This window comes from Nematolebias whitei, chromosome 7, assembly GCF_014905685.2.
Source record: "Nematolebias whitei isolate Nwh7 chromosome 7, NemWhi1, whole genome shotgun sequence".
NCBI classification, from domain to species: domain Eukaryota; kingdom Metazoa; phylum Chordata; class Actinopteri; order Cyprinodontiformes; family Rivulidae; genus Nematolebias; species Nematolebias whitei.
The window spans coordinates 48183766-48198655 of record NC_056504.1 but is presented as its reverse complement, the minus strand read 5'-3'; the positions used below and the strand labels follow the sequence as shown (position 1 = coordinate 48198655).

At 41.9% G+C, this 14890-nt stretch overlaps 2 protein-coding genes across 2 annotated transcripts in view; both read right to left on the bottom strand.

Moving 5' to 3' along the window:
* LOC119412013 (gastrula zinc finger protein XlCGF57.1-like) overlaps positions 1–14890 on the bottom strand; it is a 520281-nt gene that overhangs the window by 104531 nt on the left and 400860 nt on the right. The gene's annotated exons all lie outside the window — the stretch shown is intronic.
* ip6k1 (inositol hexakisphosphate kinase 1) overlaps positions 1–14890 on the bottom strand; it is a 32421-nt gene that overhangs the window by 9697 nt on the left and 7834 nt on the right. The window contains exons 2-4 of the mRNA XM_037678993.1: positions 7257–7484; positions 3501–3640; positions 2975–3101 (exon numbers count right to left, since the gene is read on the bottom strand). Coding sequence (XP_037534921.1) covers positions 2975–3101; positions 3501–3611 — 238 coding nt within the window. The 5' untranslated portion in view covers positions 3612–3640; positions 7257–7484. The remainder of the gene's footprint in view (positions 1–2974; positions 3102–3500; positions 3641–7256; positions 7485–14890) is intronic.

Genomic DNA, 14890 nt, shown 5'->3' with positions numbered 1-14890 from the left:
CATTACCAATAACATGTTTATTAATATATGACTTACTACCATTACCAGTAACAACAGGTTTATTAATGTATGACTTACTACCATTACCAATAAAAACAGGTTTATTAATGTATTACTTACTACCATTACTAATAACAACAGGTTTATTAATGTATGACTTACTACCATTACCAATAACAACATGTTTATTAATGTATGACTTACTACCATTACTAATAACATGTTTATTAATGTATAACTTACTACCATTACCAATAACATGTTTATTAATGTATGACTTACTACCATTACCAGTAACAACGTGTTTATTAATGTATGAATTACTACCATTACCAACAACATGTTTATTAATATATGACTTACTACCATTACCAGTAACAACAGGTTTATTAATGTATGACTTACTACCATTACAAGTAACAACATGTTTATTAATGTATGACTTACTACCATTACCAGTAACAACGTTTGTTAAAAGCATTAGTTTGCTGGGCAGGTGTTTTAACTTCTGATGACTGAGCTGGCCTAAGATCGACATAATCTTATCAAAGTTTGTGACTGAAGTGATTCAACGACAGATTAAAGCCATTTTTTCAGCCATGCAGCAACGTCAGTCAAGATTAGCCTGCCTTGTTTACTACAGCCGTTACCGGCGGGGTAATCACTCGCAGTAAGCGTGTGGGTGAACCGTGGCTCTGCTGGGCGTTTGACATTTCCTTTTTTAGCTTTTCCCGAGCTCTCTCGGCACATTTTGTTTAGAAACTGCTGCTCAGAGCTGAAGAATCGACTTGGCTCGGAGGTGGGTGTGTTTTTAAAGGATCCAGCGTGGTCGCCAACACAAACGGTGAAGTCCAAAACGTGTCTTGGTGGCGTTTATAGAAACTGTTGCGTCGTTAACAACATTTGAAAACTGATGTAATGTTTATGTCAGCTGTGGGGCTGACGACTGACCTTCCTGGTCCAACTCGCTCACAGCACACGGCCCGTTTATTCTTGATGACCACGTTAACCGTAACAGACAATCGTAGCTTAAGTTGCTAATTTAAAATGCCTCGGGGTACAAACGAGTGACGTCTTGACGTCTGTGGCGTGACGGAGCTTCAGATTTAGACGTGTGTCGCAGTAATTTCTAAACCTGACACATCACGACAATGACCGCATTCCACTGGCGTTTTATTGTGAAGGTCCAAAGCTGCAACTTAAAAGCATACATAAACGACAGGGCCACCATTAATGTTATTTAAACATTCTTTATCTGCCATAAAATATTTCTTTCTAAACATGCAGAAGATGAGGAGTGGCTGTGTGTCTGAAGTGGCTGCAGGCGTCTGTTTGGGTCTGTTACTACAGCACCACAGAGCGAAAACAGTTCGAGCATGTGCCGGTGATGAAGAGCAGCTACAGATCCTCTCCTCTATTAAACAGTTCCTTTGTTTTCATTCTGTCGCTCAGCCTCTCTGTCCACCACACATCGCTTGAATTACCAGGTCACGGGTTCGTCTTCTGTGAGGTTTAAAAATGTTTGGAAGAACACATGGGCAACATGTGAAATTTGATTTTAAAGTTTCACACAGTCCAGGTAGAAACATCCAACACAGTTCAGTCAGGTCCTCTGGACGGTTTGTTTTTGTTGAGACGTTTCGTCTTTCATCCAGAAGACTTCATCAGTCCGAGGAGCCACAGCAAACTCAGTCTTATAAACAGCACCTCCTCATAGTGGGTCAACCAGTTTGATGGTGCTCAGGTGGTTTCTGGAGTCGCCCTCTCCCCCGCCGACTCGTTTGAGAACAAATTGGTTCAGAACATCAAGGTTTAGTGAACCTGATATTGTTGCTCCTGTGGAGCCTGAACTTTTGAACCACTTTGGACTCAAACGAGTCGGCGGGGGAGAGGGTGGACTCCAGAAACCACCTGAGCACCATCAAACTGGTTGACCCACTATGAGGAGGTGCTGTTTATAAGACCGAGTTTGTTGTGGCTCCTCGGACTGAAGAAGTCTTCTCAAAAGTCAAAGTTTCTTTATTTGAATGAAATTGTGTACACAGGGTCCCAGTTACATCCAACAAAAGAATAAACTGTAAAGAAAAACAGTAATAAGATCTATAAGATCTAAGATATGGACTAAGAAATACACCGAACTAAGAATACACTAAGCAATAACAAAACAACAGCAGCACGAACATGAGTCTGTGTGAGCAGATGAGCACACATGAACACAGCAGCATGAAATGAATCAGCAGCATGAGATCAGCAGCTGGATAATCAGCAGCACATAACAATCAAGTGGCAGTACAGTGATTCTTCTGGTTAGAGATTCATGAGTCTAACAGCCTCAGGGTAGAAGCTGTTCCTCAGTCTAGTGGTTCTACACTTAATGCTCCTGAACCTCCGTCCTGAGGGGAGAGGATGAATTCTTTCTGGATGAAAGACGAAACGTTTCAACAACAAAAACAAAACATCCAGAGGACCTGATCTAACTTTGTTGATTTTAAAGGTCTTTTATTTTATTTTAGTCCTAACGAACTTGTTTCCAACTAAACTCTTACGCATCGCTGCTTCTTTTTGTAGCCAATTAGGCAGAAAGAGCGCGGCTGACAGAAACCCAGGGGTCAGAACGTGTTTCCAAGACGGCATCAGGTTTAAGGTACAAACATGTTCAGTTTAAACTCGTTTACACAAACTCCAATGTTCAAGTCTAATAACAGCAAAGTTCACCGGGTCAATAAAACATAAACACGGGTATAGATTTAATCCACTGGAGTTCTCTCTGCAGTGAAACGCTGCCTGTCCAGTTTGATGTTTCTGAACCTGCTCGGTAAACTGGTTTTACTGAGCAGGTAAACTGGTTTAAAGATCTTTTTACACACACAGATCAGTGAGAGTACGCCTGTTATTCTGAGCAACTGATTTATTGTGAAGAGTCCAACAATGCCAGTCAGGTTCTGGTGCCGGACATCAGTGTGCTGGGACTGACCTTTATACTCCGGAGTGAACTCCTTCATGTCAGGAGGCAGAGACTCGTAGAAGCGCTGCTCTCTGCTGATCAGAGGCTTGCACACCGTGTGGTCATCGTATCGCATCATGCTGGAGTGGCCCCCCACCTGCAGACAAAAAGCCACCGGGCGTTAAAACAACAGGCAGACAAACGTTTACCAACGTCCCACATGTTACACCTTCTGTTTGTAGCGTGTGGTGTTAGTTGTTAAACATAAACGCTGTAAAGAATAAAGATGTGTCAGCGCACGTCAGTGTTAGCTACACGTGAATCCTCGAAGGAATGCACATCACCCGCCACCTAACACGGCAAAAGTTTTAAATAAAAACCTCGCATGAGCTGTTCGGGCTCAAAGCATGTGCTGGAGATCACTCCCAGCTACTACCACATCAAATTGCAGCTCAGTTTCTGGAAAACTGGACGTCCGTTTTGCATTTGATGAAACAGATTAGAGTGGCGGCCATCTTGAATTGTTCGTGAGCTTCAATGTTGTTCACGCACACACCTGATGTATGAAGGGCTCCAGAGGAACGCCTCCTGCTCGTGGTTGAAGTGAAGCCCCTCCCCCCGCCCCCTGTAGCTTGTTGTCCATGTTGTTGGTTTGAGGGAGGCACATGGCTCCAGGCGGACGCACCGCGCTTCCTCCTGTCCGGGAGAGAAAAATCACAGCCGTAACTGGTGTCGGCTAGAACTAAACCATTCCAGTGACAATCACTTTATGTTTCTCTGTTCTGTGTGTAATATTTAATAATCCGTTTCTTTTATTTACGCTGGACATTTGTCCAACAAACCTTTTTCTGTCGAGTTAAACAAAGCAAGAATTTTCTTTAAAAATATCATCTTGAACAAAGATTGCCTGAACTATGAGAAACGTGCAGGAAACACAGCGGAGGAGGGAAAACAAGCTTTGCAGCTTGTTATAGTAAATAAACACCTTTACTCAAAAATATGAATTTATAGGACAAAAGTATTTTCTTTTAACAGCAAAGTCCATGCTCAATAATCCAGGTGTACAATCCAACATTTTTCAGTCAGGTCATCTGGACAGTTTCTTTTTTTGTGCTGAAACGTTTCATCTTCGATCCGGAAGGCTTCATCAGTGGTTTTCAACCAGTTTGACGAGACTGTCAACAAGGAAGAGGGCCGGCAATGGAGGAGGGGGCGTGCCAAAGAGACCATCTTATCACAAGCAGAACTGGTTTGTTCCACTTTGGAGTAAACTGTTGGGGGAAGAATCAGTTTTGTTGTTCCATGCATGCATCCATACGTTTCTACGCTGATGACACAGTTGTTTATTGTCGAGCTAAAACTGTTGCTAAGGCTTTCCAGCTTTTGAAATCTGCATTCAACAACATACAGACTGATTTGTTCCGCCTCAAACTCGTCCTAAATGCCGACAAAACCAAAGGTATGCTTTTTTTCAAATAGGAAGTCAGTCCCAGCAGTTCTTCCTCTGATCTCATCCTCAAACGATGTCCCCATTGAGTTTGTTGAATCCTATAAATATTTGGGTATCTTGGTCGACTCACATCTCTCTTTTAAGCTCCATGTGGAAAACTTGATAAAGAAACTGAAAGTTAAACTGGGTTTCTTTTTCAGAAACAGATCCTGTCTAACCCTGAATGTTAGAAAACACCTTGTATCTGTGACTTTCCTTCCCTCAATTGATTACGGTGACATTATTTACATGAACGCTCCTACAAGAACCCTGCAGATGTTGGATGCTGCAGATGTTGGATGCTGCAGATGTTGGATGCTGTCTATCAGGGTGCACTAAGATTCATAACTGGCTGTGATTATCGTACCCACCACTGCACCCAGTATTCACTGGTTAACTGGACATCATTAACTTCACGCAGACTCTCTCACTGGTACATTTTCATCTTTAAATCACTTCTTGGTCTGCTGCCTTCATACATCTCCTCCTACATGTCTCTGCGTGAGTGCAGCTACAACGTGCGCTCTCAGGACATTATTACCTGCAGTGTTCCCTCAGTGAGGACTGAACTAGACAAAAGGACCTTCTCCTACTCCGCTCCTGTTTCCTGGAATATCTTGCAAAAACAATTGAAGCTCTCGACCATGACCTCTCTAAGTGGCTTTAAGAATCTGTTGGACTCCTGCAGGGACCAATGCTGACATGTTCCTGTTTTTAGTTTTCTACATTCGCTTTAGAATCTAAATGTTTTTTGTTACTTTTCTTTTTTTAGCCATCCTATTTGTTAAAAAAAAAAAATCTGTATGACTTTTTATAACTGTTTATTGTTGTCCTCGTTCTTTGTTGAAACCAGGTCTCTCTTGTAAATGAGTCCTCGAGGCTCAGTGGGATTTACCTGTATAAATAAAGGTTGAATGAATGTTGTGTGTTTCCTTGACTGATGAAGTCTTCCGGATCGAAGGCGAAACGTTTCAGCACAAAAAAAGAAACTGTCCAGATGACCTGACTGAAAAATGTTGGGGAGTCGTTTCTGTTGTTTAAATAAAAGTTAAACTTCACTGCAGTTTGACGAAACACACAAAATAATTTAATCAATTTCTTCCTTATCCACTCCGAAAGTGTCCAAAAAGGCCCCCAGCACCTGCTACCCCCTGGCTTTTAGGGAGCTGGAGGCCGTCTCCTCATTCTCTGACCCGCACTCACACAACTACGTCCAAAATAATCAAGCAGCTAATTCATCTCGGTAGATGTGATTATGAGAACTTGTGGTCCGACACAGTCAGCAGCAGGATCCGGTTTAATGGCCTCCGTTCTGCTGCTTGCAGCATTTACCCTGAGAGACGTAACGGATGCAACTGGAGCTCTCCGAGCGCCCAGGACGGACACGACGCGACAGACGACGTGGAACAAGGTGCGACTTCATAAAACCCCAAATAAACAAACATTCTGGAGTGAAGTTTTAAATATAATACTATTTTCAGACAGCTGCGTTCGCTAAACGTGTCTTTAAACTGGATTATCAACGGTAAATTAAACGGTTTAAACGATCCGGTCGTGGTTTCAGTGGTTCCACCAGAAACTGAGCATCTGCAAAATAAAATGTTCTTGTTTCTCCAGGCAGAAGTGATCACCTGTTTCCTCCATAGTGTTTCAACTTAAACTACAAACAACCGTTTACAGCAATGATGACTACTTAATCAAATGTTCTGAACTGAATCACTGCACTGAAGTAAATGTAGGCGGTTTGATTTTAGATTGTAGCTGAAAAACTGACCTGAATATGCAACAACAGTTTTATATTTAACTGCATTGTTTTATTTCAGTGTCATAGAAAAGGTGCAGTTTTTAAATCACAGACCGTTATATAAAACTGCAATATTTATCTTATAATAAAATGGAGGATTTATATATTTATCCTTAGTTCAGACAGAAAATACTCTCAAATACAAAAGTGAAGACTAAAACCTTTATTTAATAAGTTCATATTTTACTGATTAACTGTAACTGGGACTCTGTGTACACAAGTTTGTTCCACCTCATGTACCACATGTGACGCGAATGACAATAAAAAACCTTGACTTGACTGAAAAATACACGGACAGATACATTTGTGGACGTTCTTCCAAACTAATAAAGATAAATAAAAACACAGCTGATGTAACTGGACCCAACAAGTTTATTTTGCCTCATCAGTCCCAGAATCTTTGGTTCTTGTTTACATGCATTTTGATGAATTTCTGTTCGTCTGTTTTTGTATTTTTCTGCTAACGGAGCCCCCTGGGTCTTCTCATGATTTAAAATGTGACGATCAGAAGTGACATGCCTCGACCTTGGAGTTCAAACTGATTAGATTTGGATGATTTTATTTAGTTCTTTCTCTCATTTGCACGATTTGTCTGATCAACCTTGGGTCACATTTCCTCCTTCATCCTCGTCCTGGGGGGTGTCTACAGTCCCATGGACCTCACGCGTCTTAATAAAGTCAGCTGTGGTGAGAGGAACATGAAGCAGCTTGGACATGGTCCTGCAACCTTTACCTTTAACATGGATACCTATAATCGTCTTTCTCTGCTCCATGTTCAGTGTGGCGCTCACATCTATACCAAACTACCGGTGGCTGTTAGTTTCCTTTAAACAGGCAGAATCGCTGCTGAAGAGCTTGTGATGCTGATTCAGTCATCATTTATTTATACAGGTTAAGGTTAATTAGGGTCAAACAACCCATTTGAAACATTCTGCAAAGACTATTTGTCTCATTAGGGATACCAACAGATTTATCCTGGAACTAAAAGAGCAGTAAGAAGACTACGGTCCAGGTCTTACCCTGAGCATGGGCTCTAGTGTGCAGTGATGGGGAGGGGGGGGCGCAGGGCACCACGGGCTGCTGGGAGCGCACGCCGGCCCCAGGGGGAGGCGGCGCCAGACCGAAAAACCCGCTCACAAAGCGTCCGATGAGAGTGGTCCAATCCACCGCCGGCAGGACCGAGATCCAATGTTGGCTGGGGGAGCAGAGGAGGGGGGGCGGCAGGAGGAGCAGGGCGTCACCACTTCCTGCAAAGATCAACGACGACACAGACGAGTCTTTTAATTAGAAAAACAATAAAATATGTAACATGTTTATGAGGATAAACGTTTTATTAGAAAAGTGTTTTTTTTTTTTTTGTCCCGGTCACTTCAGGTGTCCCCTTCATGTACGAACAGTTCCAAACAGCTGCCGTGAATTTACAAAACAGACCAGAATCCACTGAAATGATAATAACTGCAAATACAAACCGCAGCAAAACCAAACGGATGTTGGTGCGCTGCTCGGTAACGTCTAAAACAAAAAGCACAATTATACATGTTTATTAATTTATGTAAAGAGATGATAGAAATGAATGAAGTCCATGTTTTACAGGAATGACCTCGTCAAACGTGCACATGAATGGAGCACGGCTTGTCCTCGAAAATCAGGCACGTTCACTTTATTTGTATTTTTATACGTTAGTTGCGTTCCTGTTGTTTATTTTTCCAGCCTGCCTCTTCAAACAATGAGCTATTTTAGCTGTTCGTATCTCAAAACGTTCAGCTCTTTCAGGAAATGGGCGCAACGACTTTAATCTTTGTAACTTTAATATTTTTCTAAAATATTTACGAATATTTTCCGCATATAAATACACTGAGATCTCTTAGAAATATTTGTTTATTTCACCTACTGGCTCTAGTTTTGTCTTGCTGTGCTACTTTTAGCTTATAGCTCCCATCTGCTATATGTTGCTTTTAGCTAAACTTTTGCTACTTTAAGGTTTTAGCCAGATTTTTGCTATTTTTAGCTAGCCTTTTGTTACTTTTTGTATTTAAATATAATTGTGCTACTTTTGGCTATCAATCTGCTACATTAAGCTTTTAGCTAATATTGATACTTTTGGCTAACCTTTGGTTATTTGAGCTTTGAACAAGCCTTTTGCTAGCTATAAGCTACTTTTAGCATCTAGCTAGTGTTTTCCTATGAGAAGCTTTGAGCTAGCCTTTGGCTACATTTGTTTTTTAGCTAGCATTTTTCTCCTTAGTGCTACTTGTTTTAGCATTATCAACTCAGTTTCAGCTCCTTCAGCTAATTTCAGCAGTCATTCAGTGTTCAGCCGAAGTAAGACAGAGTCCATGTGTGTGAACGAGAAGTAGGAGGTGGAACAGTGAGGCTCCAAGGAGCAGAGGCCACAAAGGTGCAGGACTTCAAGGACTTACAGTCCACTGTCCAGAAAAATGGGAAGTGTGGTGAAGAGGTGAAGAAGAGTCCAGGCAGGATGGAGAGAAATGCTGGTGAAGATTCTCAGATGGATGGAGAAAAGTTCCAGGAGTGATTTGGGACAAAAGGGTGTCAGCAAAAGTCAAAGGAAAAGTTTAAAGACAGTGGTGACAGCAGCTCTGTTGTATGGTCTGGAGACAGGGACGTGGACAAAAAGACAGGAGACAGAACTGGAAGTGGCAGAAATGAAGATGTTGAGGTTCTCCTTAGGAGCGACAAAGATGGAGAAGATTAGGAATGAGATCATCAGAGGTACAGCACTGGTTGAACAACTGGGAGATAAAGTTAGAGAGGACACACTGAGATGGTCTGGACATGTCCAGAGGAGGGACAGTGGTTAGGACATGTCCAGATGAGGGACAGTGGGTATACTGGTAGAAAGATGTTAGAAATGCAGCTGCCAGGAAAAAGACAAAGAGGAGACACATGGATGCAGTTAGAGAGGACATGGAGGTGGTTGGAGTGAGGACAGAGGACACAGAGGACAGAAATGGAGGAGGAGGACTTGCTGTGGAGACCCCTGAAGAGGACACAGGTGAAAGAAGAAGACTCAGTGTCCGTCCTATATTTTAGCAAAACATTTAGTTTAAACTGATGTTCATCGAGCAGCAGCAGAACTGATGAACGTTCTTTTCGTTTCTCTCTTTTAGTTTCAGTGGCAGAGAAATCAAAAAGCTCATGTTTCCGACTCTGACGCAGCGTGACGGCCCCCTGAAGAAACAAACCATGTTGTCAACAGTGGACTCCTTTTCTGCTTATTTATGGAAAACTTGACCTGAAAGATGTAAATGCTCAACTTAATTCAACCCGAGTGAAGATGAAGGATGAAAGCAACAGCTGGACACCAACATCCACCGTCTGTCACGCCATGAGCGTGTCTGAGAAGGGATGGTGCGAAACGCTTCCACTTGTCATGTTGTTGAGATACGTTAGCCGGTCTGATCCGGACTCACAATCTAACCTCAGACTGAGGCGCACACACATAAACACACACAAGACATAAACAGTGTTTCCCCCTGAGCAACGCATTTCCCAGTTAAACAGTAAACATCTGGTCACATCTGCTCTGGGATCAGTAAAACCTCACTGATGATTCCTAACCTCCTTTCAAGCCGTTTGACGTGCGTCCACCACAGAGCAACAACTCCCTCACGCACTGTCGCATGCATCTTATGGTTTATTTGGGGGTTTTGGACCAGAAACGGTCATACTGGTGGTGCGTCTGTTTTATTCTGATCAGAACCACAACGAGCCCGAGAGTCTTTTACTGAACTTCTGTTGTGAAGACACAAAGACGCAGTTTAATATTTAAATCAGCTGGTGAACGAATTAAGTGCTGAGAGAAGAAAAGGTCACTTAAGGCAGCGACATGTCGTCTGCATGTGTCTCCGTGTTGAACCCTTTTTGTTTGTGGGTTTTTGTGTGTCTGCTGTGACGTGTGGGAGACAACAGGTGTGTGCGTCGAGCCGCCACACAGGAAGTGACACGCAGCCGTGGTTGTGAGAACAATGACAGAGCTGCGCTCTTACATTTTCATCTGAGCACACAAACGTCCTTTCTTCTTAATTTTCATCAGAAAATCTCTGTTCTGTTAATATTCCTTGATTTTTTTTTTCAATGTTAGATTGAAACGGAAATAAATAAATAAAAACAAATGAAGTGAAAAATGAAAGATTTACAAATGTCATAAATATTTCCTTCTCATGAAACGACCTTCTCTTGACGGTGAACTTGAAGAGAAGGTCGAACACCGTCTTGAATGTTTTCCACCCGTGTATAATCTGTCTTAATTAGATTAAGATTAGATTAGATATTTAAAATAGTTTGTCCCAAGTTCCTAAACTAAGACTTCTATGAGACAGCAGCAAAAGTCTTTCCCCTTTGGCTTTGTGCCAACACACACCTGAGTGCTGCAGACCAACAAAACATGTAAACATGTAAACATGTAAACATCTATTGTTAAAGAAGTGACGGTTGAAATGAGCTTCTTCTGCAGGGCAGCTGGACTCTCTTAGACCCGGGGTTCTCAAACGTTTGGGTTCAGGGACCCCCTCATAACCTTCATGTTTATTAAATAATTTTCTTCAATTTGTCTCTTTATGCTGTGGAAATATTTGTGTAACAAAAATACTTAAGACCTGTTCTTTAATCGTGTTAATACCATTTTTTTAAAACTTTTTAAACATGGGGTACTTTTCATTCAAGATGCACTTAATTAACATTTTTAATTGCAACTTCCAAAAATTACAGTTTAGAGAAAATTAACAGAATCAAAAACCACTTTAAAACTTTACCTATTTACACAATAAACATAATAAATGTATAATAATAATAATAATAATAACAAAATAAATGGATAATCATAAATAATAACATAATAAATGTATATTAATAAATAAGAACGATAACATAATAAATGCATATTAATTAATAATAATAACATAATAAATTATATTAATAAAAAAGAACAACATAATAAATGTATAATAAAAGAATAACATAAAAAATGTATAATAATAAATAATAACATAATAAATAATAATAAATAATAATAACAACATAATAAATGTATTACCACTTCTTGAAATTATGACATAAAACTGAACAGAATCATAACAGCAGTAGTACCATGTAACGGGGCTAACATGTAAACAGACTGATGACGTAATGCAAAGAGCGGGCGGGCTGGTGTGTGTGTGTGTGGGGGGGGGGGGGGGGTCCTCCCCCAGAAAATTTTGAATAAAGTAGATGTGATTTCCTGCATTTTGGTGTATTTTAACAGGTTGTTAAACATCTAAGTGCTTGTAAAAAAATTAAATAAGGAAAAAAATTCCATCCATCCATTTTCTTTACCCGCTTCTTCCATTTTGGGTCACAGGGGTCGCCGGTGCCCATGTCCAGCAATCACAGTGCGAGGGGCGGGGGACACCCTGGACAGGTCTCCAGTCCATCACAGGGACACATAGAGACAAACGAGACAAACAACCATTCACTCTCTCACTCACGGACCCCTGGGGTCCGGGACCCCAGTTGCCTTTGTCTTAGAGATATGGTGAGAAGTTCAGTTACCCGGGACAGACTTGGAGTAGAACCGCTGCTCCTCCACATCGAGAGGAGCCAGGTGAGGTGGTTCGAGCATCTAGTAAAGATGCTCCCTGGGCGCCTCCCTAAGGAGGTGCTTTGGGCATGTTCAACTGGGAGGAGACCCATGGGAAGATCCAGGACATGCTGGAGAGACTATAATCTCAGTTGGCCTGGAAACACCTTGGGGAGCCCCCAGATGTGTGAGCCTCCCTGCTCAAGCTGCTGCCCCCACGAACTGACTTCAGAACAAACGGAAGATAATGGAAAGATGGATGGATGGATGGATGGATGATGGATGTTAAAGAAGCAGCAACACTTGCTGATGATTAATGTAGCATCTCACTGAGCTGTGACTCAAAATGGTGAGAAAATAAGACCTTTTGTCTTCTCAGGGAGCTGAGTGCGAGTGAGCAGCTGCATTTTGAACAGCCAGTTTGTGAACATCACAACTTGTTGTGTGCACGACTTACAAAACTATACAGTTTGTTATAAACGTTATTTTGCTGCCCACATCGTACCCGCCTCACGTTTCAAGTCCTTTCAGACTCATTCATAATTGTTATTTTGACTGGTTGGCGGTCCCAACCCAGCGAGATGTCACCGTTAGCAGCACCTGACTGATAAAATATTCATTCAGTGATGAGCTTTTATTATCAAATAACCACCGGGTGTGTGATGTCGTGCGTCGTTCCTCATCTGAGGTGTACATGTACATACGTTTTACCACAGCTACACAGCATACCGGCTTTATAAAAAGTATATTTAATTCAGAATAATGTCTGAAAAGTAATAAGTTATTAAGCTCTTTAATTTAACAAACATTATCTGGACAGGTGAGACATCCAGTGAAAGCTAACAGGTAAAATAAAGAAAGACTCTTGAATCAATAATCTCCCCTCAGTGGTCAGTTCACCATCCAAACAAACAAGCACAGGTACAAACAACTTCTCATATCTAATTTGACCCCACGTCCTTCTAGGTGTGTCGAATAACCTGAGCAGTCCAGCCAATCAGCTTACAGCATCTATGTAAACAAATCTTACATCATCGGCGGGACGAAGCCAAGGGCTCGCCGCAGCTCATCAGCCTGATTAGGCTGCTATTTCAAACTGACTGACCGTGTGTGTGCGTGTGTGTGTGTGTGTGTGTGCGTGTGTGTGTGTGTGTGAGTGTATCCTCCCATCCTTCAGTACAACAGATGAGGAACCAATAAAAAACGTCCAGGAATCTCTGAGTATAGTGAGCAGTTTTACAGAGTGGAGTTGAACCTGAAGGTTTGCAGTGCATTTTAAAATACATTTAAATGATTTAAGAACGGTTTTCTTTAAACGTGGACGTCACAGATGTCAGTGGCAGCTCCTTAGCTCAAATATTAGTGGTGTGGACATTAATTTCCTGAAAGTTTTTACAAACTGCATTACATTTAAAAAATGGAGACATGTTGCTTAACATTTAGCTGAGGTTGTTTTCACAGCTGATATTCCGGGAGACTCGGTTCGGTTGGGGACAAATATTCACAACATTTTGTTTACGTTTGAGCTGGTGCGTTTGCATTCACACCGCACGGTGCAGTCGAGCCAACCTGTTCCCCCGCTCGCCTGTGGGGGCGCCGCACCAAGAACTACTGAAAGAAACGACACAAAAACCTCTGAAGAAGACACTTCTTCTTCTTCTTCTTCTGGAAATAAAAACAAAAACGGAGTGGCGTCAAATTTTAGTGGTTTTAGGAGTTCTATTTTGCCATTTTTCAACAATGGACTCAGCATGAGCAGAAGATGAGGCAGAAGACCGTGGAGAATATTGTTTTCATACAAGGCAGCTGACGGCTCCATATGAGGTCAGAGAAACGTGTTTGTCCTGCGCTGAACTCCACTTCCTGCTTGTGGAGCGGTGCCCGGTCTGATTTCATTCACACTGCACTCGAACCGCGCTGGAGTTTTCTTCTACCGGACCGAGACCCAGGTTTTTAGGCGGGCCAGAGTTCACCTTTTTGTTCCGTGACAGAGTTCGATGGCGCGTTCACACCTCCCCAAACGAACCGGACTTTCTAGGCAAACGGGGTAGAGTTCGGGACAACAGGGCTGGTGTGAATGCACCTTTATTGTTGTTATTTGTGTGTGTTCACAAAGTATTTGCATTTTTTCTCCCTCCCTTGTTTCGAGCCTGTGTCTCGTGAAAACGAGTCCAGTCTAATACATCAGGACAAGTGACGCCTCCCACCCCCAGCCGACAGGGCACATCTTTCTGAATTGGATTTCTAATTTGATTTGAAGTAATAATTCTGAAATAATACTCCGGATTAACAGTTAAATGAGAGAAAACAGTTTAGTGACATAACTACAATAACAACAGTGAAAAATGACCATGCAATATATCGTCTCTGAATCAAATAGAAGATTCAAGTGGGATCAAACACTCAGTTACACCACCGCTGCTACAACCACTGACCCACCACAGCCACTCACTCACACAAGCCACAGAACTGTTTAAATAAAGTTTTCTGTTCTGGTCTGTTCTGCTCCAAATGGATTTTAAAACAGGATCTCTCCACTGTTGGTCTCAGCAGGTTTCACTGCAGCTGCTCCTGGGTTTGAGCTCACGTCAGGTCCAGGTAAAGGTCGTATCAATGTGTTAAAACCAGCAGAAAACCAGACGCCCTAAATGCAACTCTACTGGACCTGCGTGTTCAGATCACTGGCCGCACGTTTGGATCTGCTTAACGAACGCGGGTCGTTGAATGATACCGCCCCATAACGGTAAATAAGTAAAAAACTGAGGATGAATCCCTAAAAATCACTTTTTTAAATACACAGAACAAAATAATACACGGCAAGCTCAGCAAATAAGTAATTTACATGTAATAGGAGGAACTACTTTGTGAGGAAAATTTTTTTTTTCAGGTGGGGCTCCGTCCCACCGGCCACAACTGAAAGAAGCACAACAACAACAGGAAGTGCACAAAAGTTTAACAGTTTCTATAAGCAGGCAGGAAAGTGTGTGTTTTTATCTTTATTAAATCACGAGAAGCGGTTTCATCCTCACAATGCAGAAACTGCTGCAGAAGTCGTCAGGTGACGAGACGCAGGAG